Source organism: Podarcis gaigeae, assembly GCF_964106915.1.
Source record: "Podarcis gaigeae genome assembly, chromosome: 1".
Taxonomy (NCBI): domain Eukaryota; kingdom Metazoa; phylum Chordata; class Lepidosauria; order Squamata; family Lacertidae; genus Podarcis; species Podarcis gaigeae.
This window is the reverse complement of record NC_139678.1, coordinates 130,291,499-130,312,043: the sequence shown is the minus strand read 5'-3', so window position 1 is coordinate 130,312,043 and position 20,545 is coordinate 130,291,499. Positions and strand designations below refer to the sequence as shown.

General features: G+C 44.3%; 1 protein-coding gene across 1 annotated transcript in view; it reads right to left on the bottom strand.

The window, feature by feature from the left end:
• Positions 1-2,445: 2,445 nt before the first annotated feature.
• Positions 2,446-20,545, bottom strand: part of NRP2 (neuropilin 2) — a 249,414-nt gene continuing 231,314 nt past the window's right edge. Inside the window, exons 16-17 of the mRNA XM_083706659.1 lie at positions 13,778-13,846; positions 2,446-7,169 (exon numbers count right to left, since the gene is read on the bottom strand). Of these exons, the coding sequence (XP_083562785.1) occupies positions 6,862-7,169; positions 13,778-13,846 (377 nt within the window). The 3' untranslated portion in view covers positions 2,446-6,861. The remainder of the gene's footprint in view (positions 7,170-13,777; positions 13,847-20,545) is intronic.

Below are 20,545 nucleotides of genomic sequence, written 5' to 3'. Positions count from 1 at the left end.
CTGCGGCGGGGTGCGCTCCCGCTGCTCGGTCCCAGCGCCTGCCAACTTAGCAGTTCGAAAGCACCTCCGGGTGCAAGTAGATAAATAGGGACCGCTTACCAGCAGGAAGGTAAACGGCGTTTCTGTGTGCGGCTCTGGCTCGCCAGAGCAGCGATGTCACGCTGGCCACGTGACCCGGAAGTGTCTCCGGACAGCGCTGGCCCCTGGCCTCTTGAGTGAGATGGGCGCACAACCCCAGAGTCTGTCAAGACTGGCCCGTACGGGCAGGGGTACCTTTACCTTTACCTTTAGCCGGCGTACAGCTTCCGGGTCATGTGGCCAGCATGACTAAGCCGCTTCTGGCGAACCAGAATAGCGCATGGAAACGCCGTTTACCTTCCCACTGGAGTGGTACCTATTTATCTACTTGCACTTTGCCGTGCTTTCGAACTACTAGGTTGGCAGGAGCAGGGACCAAGCAACGGGAGCTCACCCCAATGCGGGGATTCGGTCTGCCGACCTTCTGATCAGCAAGTCTGATTTAACCCACAGAGCCTTGTAAATAAGACAAGTGACATCACTTAGCCACAAACATGATTGCTAGTCACCTTCTCAGTCAACACACTGTATGTAGTCCCCCAGTACCATGTCTTATAGAAGTTTTTCTGCCCCCCCAAAATACAAAGCAAGTGGCCTGCACAAGAGAACATTTGACTCCCTGTATCTCGGTGCTAAACCATGGTATCAGGAATGGGAACAGAGCCTGAGTCTTTGCTCAGATTAAAGAGTGGATGCTTCAGGACTAAGATTTGGCAACAGAAACAGGCTGCATAGCTCTGGTCAACCCTCCAGCACCCAGGCATCGGGGGAATGAGAACTCAGTCCCACACGAAGGTATACCGAATTCAAACGCCCGGTCAAACACACATTCCTGCAGAGATCAGATGAACCTTCTTCCGCAGAGATACAAACATTCTGCAAGGTTTGATCCGGTTCCAGCAAGTGATATGCCTGAACGGAAGAAACAAGGATGGAAAGCCAAGTGTCACATCTAAATACAACAGGAGCTAGAATGGCCCCAGGATCCAGATGGCTCACGTTGCTTCCCAGCCGCTGATGCCTGTACCTCTTCCAGTTTGAAACCTCTGCCATGCCTAAATCTGGCACCATTTCCCACCGGCCTGTGTAAACATTTGTAGAGAAAAGAAAGATAAGAGGGAAATATTCTCTGTAAATAGCAGATAGCTGGGTGCCAGCAGGCATTATTAATACATTAGAAATGTCAAATATTTTGCTGCAAGGACATCGTGGTGCGGGGAGTAAATGTGAGGATTACAAGTTCGCTTCTGAGCCTTATTTCAATGCTCGCAACTCACACCCATACGCAGCATTGTGGAATTTCGTTTTTTAAAATGCAGTGAGATTAAAGGGAAGAGCCCAGTTTTGACTTCCTTACTGCAAATAATTTGGAAGAGTATGGCATTCTAGTAAACACCATCATAATAATAATATTATTATTATTGGTTTCCCCAGCCACTCTGGGCGGCTTCCAACAAAGATGAAAGATACACTAAAATGTCACATATTAAAAACTTCCCTGAACAGGGCTGCCTTCAGATGTCTTCTGAATGTCAGGTAGATGTTTATCGCTTTGACATCTGGTGGGAGGGCGTTCCACAGGGCGGGTGCCACTACCAAGAAGGCCCTCTGCCTGGTTCCCTGTAGCTTTGCTTCTCGCAGTGAGGGAACCGCCAGAAGGCCCTCAGAGCTGGACCTCAGTGTCCGGGCAGAACAATGGGGGTGGAGACGCTCCTTCAGGTCTACTGTTGGGTCCAGTGTGACCATTTTGTGTGTGTGGTTTAATTAAAGCCAGGGGTGTGAATCACCGTATTTTTTTGCTCTATAAGACTCACTTTTTCCCTCCTAAAAAGTAAGGGGAACTGTGTGTGCGTCTTATGGAGCGAATGCAGGCTGCTTTCACTGCGCAGCGATCCCTCTTGCTGTTCTGGCTTCTGAGATTCAGAATATTTTTTTTCTTGTTTTCCTCCTCCAAAAACTAGGTGCGTCTTGTGGTCTGGTACGTCTTATGGAGCGAAAAACACGGTATGTGTGGAGTTTTCACTCTCTGTGTATCTGCGTGAACCTCTGAAAGACATTCTTGGGCAGAATGCCTAACCTGGAGGGTGCTGGTCCTCTAAGAAAATGGGTGGGTGGTTGCATGCATGGAACAGCCTTCCTGTGATTTTTCTGAGCAGCCAAACGAAAGACACACCTGGCTGTTGAACAGCTGTGTGCTCAACTGGTCCATCCACATCAATGGCAGACATGGAAGTCAACTCTAGCATGCAGATCTCCCTTGCTGGACCCAGGTGGCAAGCACAGAGACTGAAAGGCCTCCCCAGCTGCAAAAGAAATGAACCGAACACACACACACACACACACACGAGAGAGAGAGATAGAGAGATCTCTACTGTAATGTTTATTAAATAGTACTTTTAAAAGGCTTTTATACAAATAATAGAAACACAGTTTGAGTTTGTCTTTCCTTAAACACTAAGAATCACAGTAAAAGCTTTAAAGTCCACATGACCTGGCTCAGCCAGTAAATGGTCAAACTACCTTGAGCTGGTAAAATGTGAGAAATTCTGTTTTCCCTGCATACCTCTTTTTTTCCAAGGGGGTTGGTTTTCTTTTTTCGTTTTTTCATCCCCATGCTCCCTTGTCAACACCTCCCTGCAAAAGCAAGGATCGGCTTCACTAAAGCCTTCCCTCCTGTCAGCCACAAGAAAGAGGCCTTCGAGGGGGTGGGGAGTAACACCTATTTCAACGAAGGCATTGGTAACGCAGGATTGGACTCCTTCTTCTTTTTCTCCTCTGTGCACTTTGGAAAGGGGGAGAATTGCCAAAGAACGTGGATCAGCAAATATAACACTTTTCCTTTTTTTTTTTTTGCAGGTGAAGATGTATTTGACATGAATGTATGCACCGTTTTTCCTTCCTTGCCCTGTTAAAAATACAATCAGTGAAGTTTTCTGCATTAGAACACTAAAGCACCCAGCAGAGAGGTAAGTGAGGTATCAGCTATGCAGCATTTTGGCCTGATTCTGCTCACTGAGTGCACACAGCCAAGCCCCTGTAGCAACCAACATGGAATACCAAAGTACGGGACCCTCCAAGAGGGAGCTGGTTTCGTTTCTACACAGTTTGCGCCCAAACTCCCCGCTGCATTCATGCCAAGGTCAGTAACATCCTCTGGCTGCCGATTTAAAGGTACAAGTAGTCCCACGTGACCACGCACATACATAACGCATACAGAGAAATCACAAGCACGCGCAAACACATATGCATTGAAATATATGTATACACGAACTCTCACTCTCTGCATGTCTACTATAGACAGCGACTCTACCTTTTAATATATCTATTAACTCCTGTCAGGTGACCTTCACAGATACAGCCTGTCCTCCTTCATACAAATATAAGAGAAATAAAAATTGAGGGGCGCAATCCTGCCAGAGTTTAGCACGTGCTTATCTCCCCCATTGAAATCAATGGGACCGAAATAAAGCTGCTACCTTTGGCCGGCTCAGGCCCCTTTCTTTAATGACAGTAGCAGCAATCTGGTCTGCAAAATGACCCTGTACATTACTCTCTGCGTTTCTCTTGAAATTAGGGGGGAAGGGGAGGGAAGTTTGTATGTGGAATATGCCGGAAAGACACAGGAATCCTCTATGAAAATGGACTTTTTTATGGTGCTGCATCCAAACTGCTGGAAAGGCAGTGTTTTTCAAACTTTCTACCACCAGGGAAAATTCCACATCAGCTTCTGCCGAGATAGATGCCCCGTGAGCATCAGCCAAAGAACTCCTGCACTGAATCTCGAGGCCTGTTTTTTAAAGCACGCACACAGTTCGCAAGAGATGCTGGCTTTGGGTTGGTTACCTTGCTTGAACTGCGTGCATGTGCTCTAGGACAAAACCCAAGGCTTCCCAATGTTGTGGTGCAGTTTAGGAAAGATTTGCAGCAGTAGACCAAGTTGTTTTTCGGGTGTTACTGATGTATAAAAATAACTCCTGCAAAGTTTCCAGGGAATCCCGGCGGTTCCCTAGGGCACGGTATGAAAAAGCACAGTTTTAAGGCCCAGGGTCTGCCACAGAATTAAATGCACTGGGAACATTTGAGTTCAAGGAAAAAAACTCGGTTCTGGATTGTGGCATTGGCACGTCCCAGAAAATACCGTATTTTTTGCTATATAAGACTCACTTTTTCCCTCCTAAAAAGTAAGGGGAAATGTGTGTGTGTGTGTGTGTGTGTGTGTTATGGAGCGAATGCAGGCTGCGCAGCTATCCCAGAAGCCAGAACAGAAAGAGGGATTGCTGTTTTCACTGCGCAGCAATCCCTCTTGCTGTTCTGGCTTCTGGGATTCAGAATATTTTTTTTTCTTGTTTTCCTCCTCCAAAAACTAGGTGCGTCTTATAGAGCGAAAAATACGGTAAGTGCTTTGCTCATCCACTTGCATACTGAAGTAAAGAAGCATCGCACGTGCCAAAAGCTCTGTTCATTCTGCAAGATAAGTGTACATGCCAAAGCTGCTCTGAGAACCATTCCGCATGTTACGCAGCAAGCAAATCCTGTTCACTATCTGACGTGCACATGACAGGGTGCACACCAAAGAAGTGAAACATGGGAACTGGGCCCCAAAGCTTGCTGACATTATGTGCCTAGGGGACTGCATCTCAACAGCTGTGCTGGCACAACGTCACAAAACATGCTATTGCGTCAGCATCCCAGCAACGTTATCCCGGCATGCGTGTTTACTGTTGGGTGTCAACCCACAGCAGATTTCTGAAATTTCTGCTGCAGATCCCCACCAAGTCTGGAGATCGTTCCTACATAGCAGCCACTTGGATTTCTCCTAAAACAGTCACTTGAAGATGGCTGAAACAAGAGCTGAAACAAAAGGCATTGGAGATCAAAACTTAGCATTTGTAAACTTCTCTTTTACTGGTCTGCGACACACCTCAGGCATGACAGCATTAGAAATATATTGGACCAATTAAAAGGACAAAACTCTACCCAGTAGAGATCCAAGGACCACGATGATGATGATGAAGATGATGATCGTGAGGATGCAAAGGAAGAGGAACAGGGGAAAGGGCGAACGCCTCCCTTGTATTTTGATACAGCACACACCTCTAAGTAAAGGGAAAAGTATTTTTCTAAGGCACTTGATTAAAAAAAAGATACACACACGTACGAACACAAAACCCTTCGAAAACAAACAATTTGCCTTGCAAATCACTAGGGAGCAAGTTGCACTGTTCTGAAGGGATAGGAAGGTGGCAGCAGACTGGTCCAGACCTTTTTTTCTGTTTCCCCGACAACCGCACTGGAATATCAGACAAGACTCAATACCCTGCAAAGGATCGTAATGGTTGCTTCCCACCCAAAGGCCTAACTCTGCAAAGAAGTGATGCCTCGGCTGGGCATAAAGCACCAGGGCCGTGCCAGCTGTGCATGTGCTCAAAACAGCGCCACTCAGAGGTGGGGGGATCTGTTGCTGTTGGGATGTTGTTGGACTACAACTCCCTTTATCGCTGACAAGTGGCCAGACGTCTTTGCAGGATGAAGCCCTTAGTCCTAGCAAACGAAGAAACTTAAATGATGCCTGTTAAGAGGAAGGAGGTATCTGCAACCACTCTCCATCGGGGCTCTGGATCGGGGCTCTGGATCGCTCTGTTCCTTCCCCCTCCCTTAAACTCCACTCCTCCCCCTCCCCCACGAGAGTGGTCACAGCATTAACAAAAATATATATAGCAGCCTGTCCTCCTCTCAAAGCATATAAAAAGCCATCTCCTGAGTTCCCGGGCATCTTATAATTGTGTCTTTTGTTTGCTGCGATTTTCTTATAATAAAAGGAATGGGATTATAAAGGGAAGTGCAGGTGGTGGGGGGGGGGAGGACAGAAAGAAAAGTAAAAGACAGCCCTTATGATGAAGGCCTCTGCTGTTTCAATCCATGATCTGGATTTAATAAATGGCTCTTATTCGCAAATCACTTTTAAGGCTCTTCAGCCTCACTTGAGGAGGCGCCTCTGTCGAATTTCGCACCTCAGGCTGCCTTTCTCTTTTGCTTTGTAATCTGGGAAGAAAGCACCGCTGCTCCCATTGACCCGCAAGCCTAATTCCTGATCAGAAAAAGGTAAAGGCAACAACATACTTTCTTTTTTGGGGGGGGGGAGCGGGGTGGTGTGTCTATAAACTGCAGCTTGCTGGGCTCGTCTTACCGACAGGAAAGAACAAATCCCTTAAAATCAAGGAGCCTTTCTGAATGGCGATAAGCTGAATTGGGGTAGGGTGGGGGAGATAGGCTCGCATGTGTGGTTGTGTGTAATTTTTAAAGATTAGCCTGGCCACCGAAAGAGGAACCGGGGGTGTGGTGTGGGGAGAGCGGGGAGAAACTCTCTGGAGTTTTCTCAACTAGGGAAAAGAAGTGGGAAATAACGTTCAACATTCTGTTTCTCACTTCCTAAATGCTAACCAAACGTTTGGACTCTTCTGGATTTGATTCACTTGAATAAGACATAACAACAATAAGCATGGCAGCTCCTTTGCCCGCCCCAACCTGGTTCTTATCGTGAGAACAATAAGCCGTAGAGTTCTCTCCGACGGTCATCCTTCCCCCTGGAAAAAAGAAAGTTTACACCGTCCTCGATTCCTCCTCCTTTTGTGAAACGGCAGGGCTGTCTGTGACTCCTCCCCACTTGCGTATACCAGCTCCGGCTTCGTGTAAGATTATGGCATTCAGCTCCCATATAAAAAGTAATCTTCACCAGCCACTTTTGCTGGAATGAAATGTCAAATGCGATTCTGGTGCAATCAGTCATGCCTCAGAGCAGCACTTTTGGTGGTTCATTTTGACCTTGTGCTTGATGCCGTCATAAAGCTCAAAGTTGTAGTTCTCCAATGTGGTGGAGCTCCGAGAGGAGAGGCCGGCGTAGGAACATGTGCAGTACAGGAGTAGACCCGCGCAAATTGCCCCCAGGAGCACACCGAGGGAACTCATGGCTATAATGGTGACCAGAATGGGGTCCAGTGTGTACAGCCAGCTCTTCTCTTTGCCCATCTTTGGGGTGAGCGGAGAGTTTGTTGAAAACAGCGTGTTGTTGTTCTTCTCCGGGCCTAAGTAGTCTGAAACATAATTGAAACAGGTGATTAGAAAAGGAGTTATCTTTCTTTATTCTTTGATAACTCCAACCAGTGCAGTTAGGGAAAATGTACAAAACTAGTTCAAAAACATGTTGGAAGTGTAAGGAAAAGGAAGGGACATTTTATCATATCTGGTGGGATTGTAATGTAATTTTAAGAATTTGGGAAATGATATACAATGAATTGAAGAAAATGTTCCATTTAACATTTGTTAAAAAACCTGAAGCATTTTTGTTAGGGATTGTAGGGAAAGATCTGCCCCAAAAGCTGAAAAACATCGTCATGTATGCAACAACGGCCATGAGAGTTCTAATAGCACAAGGATGGAGACTGAAGAAACCCCAACTAAAGAATCATGGCAAGAAAAATTGATGGACCATGCAGAACTGGCAAAACTGACATATAAGCTACGGGACAAGGATAACTGACTTTAAAGATGAATGGGAATCCTTTACAAAGTGAACTGGGCTCCTTTGCTGGTTTTGAATAAACATTCACAAACTTTTTATTGATTATAATCAGCTAAATAATTTGAGGATCTATACAACTGTGTAACATGCAGAAAACAGCATTTTTAGAGAAATCAAAGACTGGAACTGAGGGAAGTCGCGGGGTGGGGGTGGGTGGGTTCTGTGGGGGGAGGGAGGAAAATGGGGCAGGATGATATGTTTCTGGATAATATGTTTTGTTTTAATTTTGAATAAAAAAGTTTTTAAAAGAAAAAGAAAAGGAGATATCTTTGTGCCCCATATGCTAGCTCACGGGCAAGGTGGTCCTCACGAGGGCTGGGCGATATCTCGTCCCAAACCGGTTTGAAGTCCATGATGGACTTTGCAGAACTGGCCAGATTGACCTGCAGGGTTTGAGATCAGGGCGATCGAAAATTTCAAAGGGATTGGAGTAAATTTATTGTATATTTGAATAATAATTCCAAAAATTTGAAGACCCTAGAAGGATTGAAATAAATCCTACAATGCGGACAATGGAAGTTAAAGAGCTAAATTGCGAGACAGGACTTGAAAGCGGAAAAGCTGCTGAAGGGAAGTCATATGCTCGGCAGAGCAGAAAGTTTGTTATTGTATTGTCGAAAATATTGTTTAAGGAGGAAAAAATAAATAATTTTTTTAAAAAATATATATATATAAAGAATGAAGTCCATCTCGTGATACCGGTTTCATAATTTTTGACCTGGCAACATACAGTGATACCTCGGGTTAAGTAATTAATTCGTTCCGGGGGTCCGTTCTTAACCTGAAACTGTTCTTAACCTGAAGCACCACTTTAGCTAATGGGACCTCCTGCTGCCACCGCGCCACCGGAGCACGATTTCTGTTCTCAACAAAGTTCTTAACATGAAGCACGATTTCTGGGTTAGCAGAGTCTGTAGCCTGAAGCGTATGTAACCTGAAGCATATGTAACCTGAGGTACCACTGTATTGTGAATCATGATATATGTGTGTGTGTGTGCGCGCGCGCGCTGTGCGGAAAACCACAATGTGAGGAAAACCGTGAAGCTCTACCTAGTTCCATCCTTATTTCAGACATCATGATATATCAGCTGGTGATATATATCATGCTGTTGAAAACCAGATACAGTGGTGCCCCGCAAGACAAATGCCTCGCAAGACGGAAAACCCGCAAGACGAAAGGGTTTTCCGTTTGCGAGTTGCTTCGCAAGACGAATTTCCCTATGGGCTTGCTTCGCAAGAAGAAAGCCCATAGGGAAATCTCCGGGGACCTCTTTTAAATGCTGGCGGTGGGGAGCAAAGCCTTCCCCCCCCCTCCAGCCTTCAGAAGAGGTCCAGGAAGGCCGGCGGGGGCCGAAAGGCTTTGCTCCCCACCGCCAGCATTTTAAAAGCAGTCATGGATAGCAGGGAAGCGCTTCCCGCTATCCCAGACGGCTTTTGAAGGCAGCCGTGGGGAGCAAAGACTTTTGCCCTCCGCCGGCCTTCAGAAGAGGTCCAGGACCTCTTCTGAAGGCTGGCGGGGGGCAAAAGTCTTTGTCCCCCCTGCCTGCCTTCCCGTGGGCTTTTAAATCGCCCCGGGACAGCGGAGAAGTCCTCCGCTGTCCCGGGGCGATCTTAAAATGCTGGCGAGCGGCAAAATGGTCAAAGGCCTGGAAACGATGCCTTATGAGGAACGGCTAAGGGAGCTGGGCATGTTTAGCCTGTAGAAGAGGAGGTTAAGGGGTGATATGATAGCCATGTTCAAATATATAAAAGGATGTCACATAGAGGAGGGAGAAAGGTTGTTTTCTGCTGCTCCAGAGAAGCGGACACGGAGCAATGGTTCCAAACTACAAGAAAGAAGATTCCACCTAAACATTAGGAAGAACTTCCTGACAGTAAGAGCTGTTCAACAGTGGAATTTGCTGCCAAGGAGTGTGGTGGAGTCTCCTTCTTTGGAGGTCTTTAAGCAGAGGCTTGACAACCATATGTCAGGAGTGCTCTGATGGTGTTTCCTGCTTGGCAGGGGGTTGGACTCGATGGCCCTTGTGGTCTCTTCCAACTCTATGATTCTATGACTGTTGGGATTCTCTGAGGGCTAGGTTGTCATATGCAACTACTTCAGTATATAGTCCCAGCCATTAACAGATAAGTACCCCAGTATTTGCAGCACAGTCTATTTCTCAGGAAAGAGGTGTAGATCTGTGTCTCTGCAGGGCTGGAAAAGTCTTTTGCCTGGGATCCTGAATAACTGTTGCCAGTGTCAACAACAGTTTGCTAGGTGGACCAATGCGATGACTTGGTATGCAACAGCTTGCTATGTTCCTGTGACGTACAGATCTACGAAGTCAAAACATGCTTCGGCCAACCGGGGAGTAGTTATCAAAATTTGGTATGTTCCAGTGGTCCTTAGAGCAGTGATATGGGTGGTCAGACCAAATCAGATTGTTTTATGATTCGAGGACCCGTCCCCCGCTTGGGAATAATAAAAAAAACACATGGACATGGCATATAAGGTTAATGGGTAGAAAAAGGCCCCAACTTTATTGATTACAGCATGTGAGAAGGTATTGGCTTAGGCATTGGACAAGAGCAATTTGACTCTACCCACTCAGGATGAGGGGTGAGTCTAACGAGGGGTTAACCACCAGTAGGGGGAGCCTACTGGTAGAGACATCACCTTGCCAACAAAGGTCCATATGGTTAAAGGTATGGTTTTCCCAGTAGTGATGTATGGAAGTGAGAGCTGGACCATAAAGAAGGCTGATCGCCAAAGAATGGATGCTTTTGAATTATGGTGCTGGAGGAGACTCTTGAGAGTCCCATGGACTGCAAGAAGATCAAACCGATCCATTCTTAAGGAAATCAGCCCTGAGTGCTCACTGGAAGGACAGATCGTGAAGCTGAGGCTCCAGTACTTTGGCCACCTGATGAGAAGAGAAGACTCCCTGGAAAAGACCCTGATGTTGGGAAAGATGGAGGGCACAAGGAGAAGGGGACGATAGAGGACGAGATGGTTGGATGGTGTTCTCGAAGCTACCAGCATGAGTTTGACCAAAGTGCGGGAGGCAGTGGAAGACAGAAGTGCCTGGCGTTCTCTGGTCCATGGGGTCACGAAGAGTCGGACACGACTAAACGACTAAACAACAACAACAAAGGGGGAGCCTGTTGATGCAAATACAACTATAAGCTCTCCCCTGATGTCACCGGGGGTCGTGCCATGGCCCCCCGCCACACAGGGCATCGGACAGGATCCACGAGCGCCGGATTCCTTTAACGGAATACCCATAAGTGATGGGGTAGGCGATGGCCACACCTTGCCCTTCCATACACCAACAACACATTCCAATGCCTAACCACCAGATACCAAGAAAGTTGTGACGATTGCTACGAGGTAGGCGGAAAAAACCAAGAGGCCAGTGCCAATTTGCCAATTGGAAAAAAACTCCTACTAGGCCCCCTGGGCAACCAGGGCGACCAGCCATGGGTCCATAGCAAGGTCAAGCGAGAAACTACGTACTAAAGGGAGTGGTGGGTGACTCGCAGAAATTGGCAGGGCAATGGCGGGGGAGAGCTGGCGCGGCCGCATTTGAACGGCTAGACCACGCCCCCGTGGTGTCTCCCGACTGGGTGACTGGCTGGGAAGGAGGAGAGGCTTTTCTCAGCCAACTAGTTTAGGTTCCTATCTAAAGCTGCACAGGCCGTGATTGACTATCCAGTGGGAAATTCCAATAGCCATCCATCACTAGTTGGCTCTGTTGGAAGGTATTTCGAGAGAGGCAGGCGAAGCCAACACCAGGCTCCTCCTCCACCTCCTCCGTGGCTGGTTTTGCTTTGCTTTGTGTTTCAAGTGTATGTTTGTAATGTATCAACTGCATTTTATAAATGCTGTGATCCGTTCTGGGAACTTCCATCAGAAAGCAGGGTATTAATCAGCTAAGTAAATAAATACGTCGAGTGTGACCTGACTCTCCATTTAAACAACTGGCCACTCCACATAATGAAAAATGGTGAACTGGGTACAGAAAGCAAAAATGGAAAGAAAGGCTCAAATATTTCTAAATGTGAAATGAAGCCTCGTAACACTTGAAGATTTTCACTACATCTCAATCCTCTTTAACGGTGTGACCTTTAATTTAAATGACCTATGCTCAAGCCCACAAGTCTCACCCTCCAAGCCATCCCGGGAATTACTTCCAGACTGAAATGCCTTCTGACATTATTTTCATATACTCCACATGTACTGTTCATACTTTTAAAGAAGGGCAGGGGATCTCTGGCCTGTGGGCCAATCTGATAATAATAATAATAATAATAATAATAATAATAATAATAATAATAATAATAATAATAGTTACAGATAGGTAGCCGTGTTGGTCTGCCATAGTCAAAACAAAAAAAATTCCTTCCAGTAGCACCTTAAAGACCAACTAAGTTAGTTCTTGGTATGAGCTTTCATGTGCATGCACACTTCTTCAGATACACTGAAACAGAAGTTTCCAGACCCTTCTATATAGTGAGAAGGTGGGGAGGGGTATTACTCAGAAGGGTGGTGGGAATGGGTGATTGGCAGATAGCTGTGATGAGCCTGTTGACGACTCTTAATGACTGCAATAGGTCTTACAGGAAAAAGCAAGGGGTGAGAATATATTATTTATATCCCACCCATCTGGCTGGGTTTCCCCAGCCACTCTGGGCAGCTCCCAACAGAATATTAAAAACACGACAAAACATTAAAAACTTCCCTAAACAGAGCTGCCTTCAGATATCTTCTAAAAATCAGAAACAGTGGTGCCTTGGTTTACGAACTTAATCTGTTCCTGAAGTCCGTTCTTAAATGAAAGCGTTCTTAAACCAAGGTGTGTTTTCCCATAGCAGCGGGGGACTCAATTTACAAATGGAACACACTCAACAGGAAGCGGAACATGTTCTGCTTCCAAGGCAAAGTTCACACACCAAAACACCTACTTCCGGGTTTGCAGCGTTCTTAATCCAAGTTGTTCATAAACTAAGCTGTTCTTAAACCAAAGTACCACTGTAGTTCCAGTTACAGATAGGTAGCCGTGTTGGTGTGCCATAGTCAAAACAAAAAAAATTCCTTCCAGTAGCACCTTAAAGACCAACTAAGTTAGTTCTTGGTATGAGCTTTCGTGTGCATGCACACTTCTTCAGATACACACGAAAGCTCATACCAAGAACTAACTTAGTTGGTCTTTAAGGTGCTACTGGAAGGAATTTTTTTTTGTTTTTACCACTGTAGTTGTTTATTTCCTTGACATCTGATGGGAGGGCTTTCCACAGGGAGGGTGCCACCACCGAGAAGGCCCTCTGTCTGTTACCCTGTAAGCTCACATCTCGCAGTGAGGAAACTCCCAGAAGGCCCTCAGAGCTGGACCTCAGAGTCTGGGCTGAACGATGGGGGTATTCTGGGCCGAGGCACCAACACTTTTAATTGTGCTTTTGTTTTTGCTATTTATTTTGTGTTTTGGTTTTTGAGGCTTTTTTGGTTAATTTGTTTTTGTGACTGTGTGGAACCCAGTTCGGCTACTGATTGATTGATTGTGTGACTGTGGAAATGGATCATCAGTGCAGGTAAGATATATATTTTTTAATCATCTACAATACTGTCTTATTTATTTAATAGTACAGTACATTGATTACTGCTTTCATTTTATGGATCAATGGTCTCGTTAAATAGTAAAATTCACGTTACACTGAAGTTTTAGGGGTTGCTTTTAAAAGTCTGGAACAGATTAATCTGTTTTGCATTACTTTCTATGGGAAAGCGCACCTTGGTTTTGGAACACTTTGGTTTAGGAACGGACTTCCAGAATGGATTAAGTTTGAGAACCAAGTTACCACTGTACTTTTCCTGGGGCTGCATAAGGCACATTGCTTTTAAAATACAGTGGTACCTCTGGTTAAGAACTTAATTCGTTCTGGAGGTCCGTTCTTAACCTGAAACTGTTCTTAACCTGAAGCACCACTTTAGCTAATGGGGCTTCCCGCTGCCGCCACGCGATTTCTGTTCTCATCCTGAAGCAAAGTTCTTAACCCGAGGTACTATTTCTGGATTAGTGGAGTCTGTAACCTGAAGCGTCTGTAACCTGAAGCGTTATGCAACCCACAATATCTCATACTCACCATCTTCAGAGTCTTCTCCAAAGTCTTCCCCGTTGATTGAAATGTCATCCTCTAAAGCTGGGAAGTCGACTGGAATGAGAAATATTTTGTTGTTACTCTAAAAACCTGCAGCGATACACTTTTCATAAGATATGCAAGCTCGAGAAAACATTTTTTTTTTGAGGCTATTCATAACCAGGGCCAACTTCCGCTAATATTCATGAGCACACAATGGAAGATATGTATATCATAGGAGCTCTTCTTTCATCTCTACCAAATAATCTGCTTTTAGGGAAAATGAAAGGGAGGGAGGGGAAGGAGTGGAACTAGATAATTCTGATTGCTGTTGAAACATTGTCAGTAGTGTCTTCATAATGGCTATAATTCATTAGCAACCGCGGACACAGGTATTATCTTTGTAACTTTCAACAATGACCATCATTAGTCACCATTAACACAACATCCATTTGGCACACTCTGCATGCCATCATCTGGCGTGCTTCTCAGCAGATGTGACGACCCAAATGACCCGCTTTCAACCTGGGCTTCATGTGAATTCAAAGTGATTTATGGAGTGATGTGTGTCATCATCATCACCTGGGTATTAATATAAAAGCGGACTACACTAAGGAGATGCAGAACCCCACAAATGGGTATCAGGTATTTATGAAAATTATTTCTGTGACCCGAGCCTTTTAGTGTGGGAGATTTTTCTTTAGGTTCTTTGAAACATGTTAAAATATAGGTCCAGAGAGTACTGCGATCGGTGCTGGGTCTCTATCACAATCTGCATTTCATTGTACATCTCATTGGGAAGTTGTTTTCAAAAGGCATTTTTTTAAAAAGGGGGGAGAACATGTACAGTGGTACCTCAGGTTACATACGCTTCAGGTTACAGACTTCGCTAACCCAGAAATAGTGCTTCAGGTTAAGAACTTTGCTTCAGGATGAGAACAGAAATCGTGCTCCGGCGACGCGGCGGCAGCAGGAGGCCCCATTAGCTAAAGTGGTGCTTCAGGTTAAGAACAGTTTCAGGTTAAGCACGGACCTCCGGAATGAATTAAGTACTTAACCCGAGGTACCACTGTATACATATGCAGAATATATAGTTTCAGCACGTTTTCTTTTCTTTCTTTTATAATAATCTTTATCGGTTTAAAATACAGACATAAAAAATCATTTACAACAGAAACACAGAAGAAAAAGAAAAGAAAAAAGTCAAGGTAAAAAGAAAAAACTGTATACAAAAGGAAACTGCATCTTCTCGGATAACAATCAAATAAAAGTTTTGGATATAAAACTTCAGCACATTTCAGTTTCAGCAGGTTTTCAATGTATGGTTTTTTTGGGGTTCCATAATATGTTTCCTTCCACTGTGTGCATTGTCCCACATTTTCAAACAGTCTAATTTCACACTCATAAGTATGTACAGTAGTACCTTGGTTCTCAAACGCCTTGGTTCCCAAACGCCGAAAACCTGGAAGTTGAACGTCCGATGCGGCTGTCGGCTATTATTTTTGGGGTGCCTGCTCTAATTAAAAGCTGTGCCTTGGATTTTGAACATTTCAGAAGTCTAATGGACTTCTGGAACGGATTAAGTTTGGCGCTTTTGTTTTTGCTATTTATTTTGTGTTTTTGAGGCTTTTGGGGTTAAATTGTTTTTCTGACTGTGTGGAACCCAGTGCAGCTACTGATTGATTGATTGATTGATTGATTGACTGATTGACTGTGACTGTGGAAATAGATAAAAGCCCCCCATCCAAACAATGACTATCATCAGTGAAGGTAGGAGAAATTTTTTTTTTTAATTATTTTTATCATCTACAATACAGTGGTACCTTGGGTTAAGAACTTAATTTGTTCTGGAGGCCCGTTCTTAGCCTGAAACTGTTCTTAACCTGAGGTACCACTTTAGCGAATGGGGCCTCCCGCTGCCACCACTGCACGATTTCTGTTCTCATCCTGAAGCAAAGTTCTTAACCCGAGGTACTATTTCTGGGTTAGAGGAGTCTGTAACCTGAAGCGTCTGTAACCTGATCTGGTGCTTCTGCGCATGCGCGACCGCCGAAACCTGGAAATAACCCGTTCTGGTACTCCCGGGTTTTGGCAGTCTGCAACCCGAAAAACGTAACCTGAAGCGTCTGTAACCCGTTGTATGACTGTACTATCTTATTTATTTTAGAATACAGAACATTGATTATTGCTTTCATTTTATGGATCAATGGTCTCCTCAGATAGTAAAACTCATGTTACTGTTTTAGGGGTTGTTTTCAAAATTCTGGAACGGATTAATCCATTTTGCATTATTTTCTATGGGAAAGCGGGCCTTGGTTTTGGAACGCTTTAGTTTTGGAATGGACTTTCGGAACGGATTAAGTTTGAGAACCAAGGTACCACTGTATACCACTTGTTCTCTTGGCACTTGATGGCTTACAGCTAAGGGCAATAGTTCTGGCTGTTTTGACACAGAATGGCCTGACTTACGTAGTAAGAACAAGGTAAGGCAGTTTCATTTTTAACAGTGCAAAGGGATTCGGGGTGAGAGATGTTTGACTTCCTGCAGCTGCGTAAGTGTTGGATTGGAAGGGAAAGTGCTCAAGAGGAAGTAGCTTTGGGGGATGTTTGCCAGAAGCCAGAGGAAGTCTCTGCAATCCTTCCCAGATCTCCTTTCACTGTTTTCAAAGCATTCCCCTCTCTTGCAACACGACTGGCGTAGATCCATTTGAAAGCATAAGCAACTGAGACCACCATATCTAGCTTGCTCCTAAATGTGAAGACTGTCTGCAGAGAAGAATCTATCTGTGATGTCTAATTTGTGACGGCTTTCGCGCATGCAAGTCATTAACTGAAGCTGTCAGGTGATGAATTTGGATGTGTCACATGTGGTGGGAATGCCGACCTATTAAACAATTCTGGAATGAAATTTTTGAAGAAATCGAAAAGCTGTTTAAAATATCTTTCAGTGAAAAACCGGAGGCATTCCTTTTAGGTATAGTTACAAACGATATTCCCGACAATCAAATGAAAGTATTCCTGTATGCAACGACAGCTGCCAGGATGCTTATAGCAAAAAATTGGAAAGGGAGAAAAATAACATCAATGAAAAAATGGCAGATTAAATTTTGTGAATATATAAATCTGGCAAGACTCACAGCATTCATAAGGGGACAATCGGACCAGAAATTATTAAAAACATGGGGATGTGCTAAAAAGTATATGAAAAAACATTGTTCTGGAGTAAGCATATCGGTATGTAATGAATGATGCTTTACAGGGTTAAAGAAAAAGAAAAATGGTGTAAAAAAGTACAAAGATGGTAGAAATCTACATTAGACACAACAATACAGTAAGAGTAAAATTTTGAGGTCTTAGAACAAAGGAAGGAAGTATATGTATGTAATGACTAGATTAGAATGATATGGTTTTATTTGTAGATGTACAGCATGCTTTTTTGATTTGTTTTGTTTTTGGTTTTTTTGTGTGTGTGTTCTGTTTTTCTTTCTTGTTTGTACAGTATTATTTTGGATTCAATGTTTGTAATTTTTGTTATGATGTTATGATTCTGCATTGAAAATAAAATAATTTTTTAAAAAAAGAATTTGGATTGTGTCAGCAGAGCCAAAGATGGCTCCATCTCCAGTTGCTGAACCTCAAAACATCTCCAAGATTGAAGACAAAGAGCAGAACCACTGAATTTTTTGCCCTATGCTCTCTTAGGCTAAGCAACATGAGTGGAGCCACTCCTACCATTCTAGGAAAAAATGTATTCTGCTGTTCGGTGTCTCTCACACAAGTCGAAACACAAACAAAAAACAAACAATCAGCCGACAATTTGTAAGGCCAATGAAGTGAAACCATGAATATGTGCCTGACAAGCATTGCACAAACAATTTGCCTCGCAAGCAATGTGGTGATATAACATTCAGGAATTACAAGCAATTATTAAAACTACAGATGTACTTGCCACAAGGAAAACTAGACATGAATTGCTGTGCAGAAATACGTAAGAGGCTCTGCTGCTGGAAGAGGCACCAGCTAAGTATGTCTCTGGAAAAGGAATGGTTCCAGCAGCTGTAGCAAAAATAACTGATACAGCAGCTCTGTAGCAGCTGGGCTTTCAGGGATGAAGCCAGTGCCAGCCAAAAGCATCATGCTACCTGAAGCACAGCCCAAACGCTAGGGCCATGGCTTTCCTAAGTTTTGCTGCTGTATTTAGTCACCAATTCCTCCCCCCTGCCCCTCGCGGTGTGTCCCGAAAAAGATTATTTCACCCTGCTGCATGGCCAGCACCAGCAACATCACAACTCGTCTCCAGGCAATGGCCCTCCATGCTAGGGCAGCTGCTACCTTTGTACTGCTCTGCTTGAAAGTTCTACATTGGCTCCCAATACGTTTCTGAGCACAATTCAAAGCGTTAGTGCTGACCTTAAAGGCCCTAAACGGCCTCGGTCCAGTATATCTGAAGGAGCGTCTCCACCCCATCGTTCTACCCGGACACTGAGGTCCAGCTCCAAGGGCCTTCTGGTGGTTCCCTCACTGTGAGAAGCCAAGTTACATGGAAGCAGGCAGAGGGCCTTTTTGGTAGTGGCGCCCTCCCTGTGGAATGCCCTCCCACCAGATGTCAAAGAGAACAACAACTACCAGACTTTTAGAAGGCATCTGAAGGCGGCCCTTTTTAGGGAGGCTTTTAATGTTTGATGTAGTAAAGGTAAAGGTAAAGGTACCCCTTCCCGTTCGGGCCAGTCTTGCCAGACTCTAGGGTTGTGCGCTCATCTCACTCTATAGGCCGGGAGCCAGCGCTGTCCGCAGACACTTCCGGGTCACGTGGCCAGCGTGACAAGCTGCATCTGGCGAGCCAGCGCAGCACACGGAACGCCGTTTACCTTCCCGCTGTTTGATGTAGTACAGTATTTTAATATATATTTTTTTAAGCTGCCCAGAGTGGCTGGGGAAGCCCAGCCAGATGGGTGGGGTATAAATAATAAATTATTATTATTATTAGTGCAAATTTCTTGGCATCTACACTCATCTCCTGCAGGAGGAAGTCGGAAAGAGTGTCACTTGTAACAAATGGTCAGTGTCATTTCAGAAGGGGGGTGTGGATCTGTCTATCTCCAGTCTGTGTCCATTTAGCATGAAGTCTACCGGTTCTGTTTTCACATTAATCATAATTTTTAAAACACCCACAATAAAATTAGTCTTTAAAATGCATCTTTTGTCACAAAACGCATTTTACACGAGCATCTCATCATTATGTGTGCATTTCTTAATGCACCTTATTCTAGAATATGCATTTCAAATGCCCTTTTTGTATTTTGAGCTGAGAAGCGAAGTGCAAAATTCAGACATGTGCAAAATCCAAAGGATAATTACCACATTTTTTGCTCTATAAGACTCACTTTTTCCTTCCTAAAAAGTAAGGGGAAATGTGTGTGCATCTTATGGAGCAAATGCAGGCTGCGCAGCTATCCCAGAAGCCAGAACAGCAAGAGGGATCACTGCTTTCACTGTGCAGCGATCCCTGTTGCTGTACAGGCTTCTGAGATTCAGAATATTTTTTTTCTTGTTTTCCTCCTCCTAAAACTAGGTGCGTCTTGTGGTCTGGTGTGTCTTATAGAGCAAAAAATATTCTGAATCTCAGAAGCCAGAACAGCAAGAGGGATCACTGCGCAGTGAAAGCAGCGATCCCTCTTGCTGTTCTGGCTTCTGGGATAGCTGCGCAGCCTGCATTCGCTCCATAAGACGCACACACATTTCCCCTTACTTTTTAGGAGGGAAAAAGTGAGTCTTATAGAGCAAAAAATACGGTAATTCCAGTTTAGTCACAACTGGAATTAGAACACAGCATGTATGGTGTTGTTGTTTTTTAAAACCCAACAAAAAAGTTGAAGCTCTATAACATTTGCAGGAAGTCATTATTTTAAAAGTGAGATCAGATTTTTCATCCCACTTCAGAACCAAGAGACCCAGATGGAAACATCTGCATCGAGAGCTGAAAAGTGCCTCTTGGAAGCAGAATCAAACGCAGACAGCATTACTGAGTAAGGGGAAGATGGGGGAGCTCAAGAGGGTGCCTGATGTGCCAGTTATACATTAAAAACAAATAGTGATTTTCAGCCTTGTGACCTCATTGGATCCAAGAGGATAGGATCAGCAGAAGGAACACGATCTATTCAAAGTTAGCAATTTTCTGTTTTAATGGAAGAGGAGAATAGTGTTCATGCCTAATGTTCCTATTATAGTAAACTGTGCTTGACTTGGGCTAGATTCCCCCCCTCTTTTTTTGCTGTCACCAGGGATTTTTATTCATTCATACTTTTCAAGTTTATACATTTCACTAATTTTACAATCATTTTGACATTTCAAAACTTGACTTCTTTCTCCCTCTTTCTGCGGTTCCTTAAATTTGTTTTGCATATCTTCTGCATATCCAAATTAACTTAATTTACTCATTTATTCATACTCTATAATTCCCGCCCCCAATTACATGATTTGTAAATCCTTTATGAACTTTCACCTTTTCATACCATAAATAAGCTTGCCAACCAAAAATATTATCATGACCTTCTAGATCTAGAATATGTGGATTCTCTAATGTCATCCATTCCTTCGGCCAACAAAGACAAGATGCCTCATAATATATCCAGCAGGGAAAAGCCTCCTCTTGGCTGGATTTCACCCCCTCTCCCTGTGGAACATAGTGGCCTTGCCTTCAGTGTAATATACTGAGCACGAGTTTTGGTGTGTTGTGCCCCAGCTGCTTACTGCAGTGCCAGTCATATCTCAATC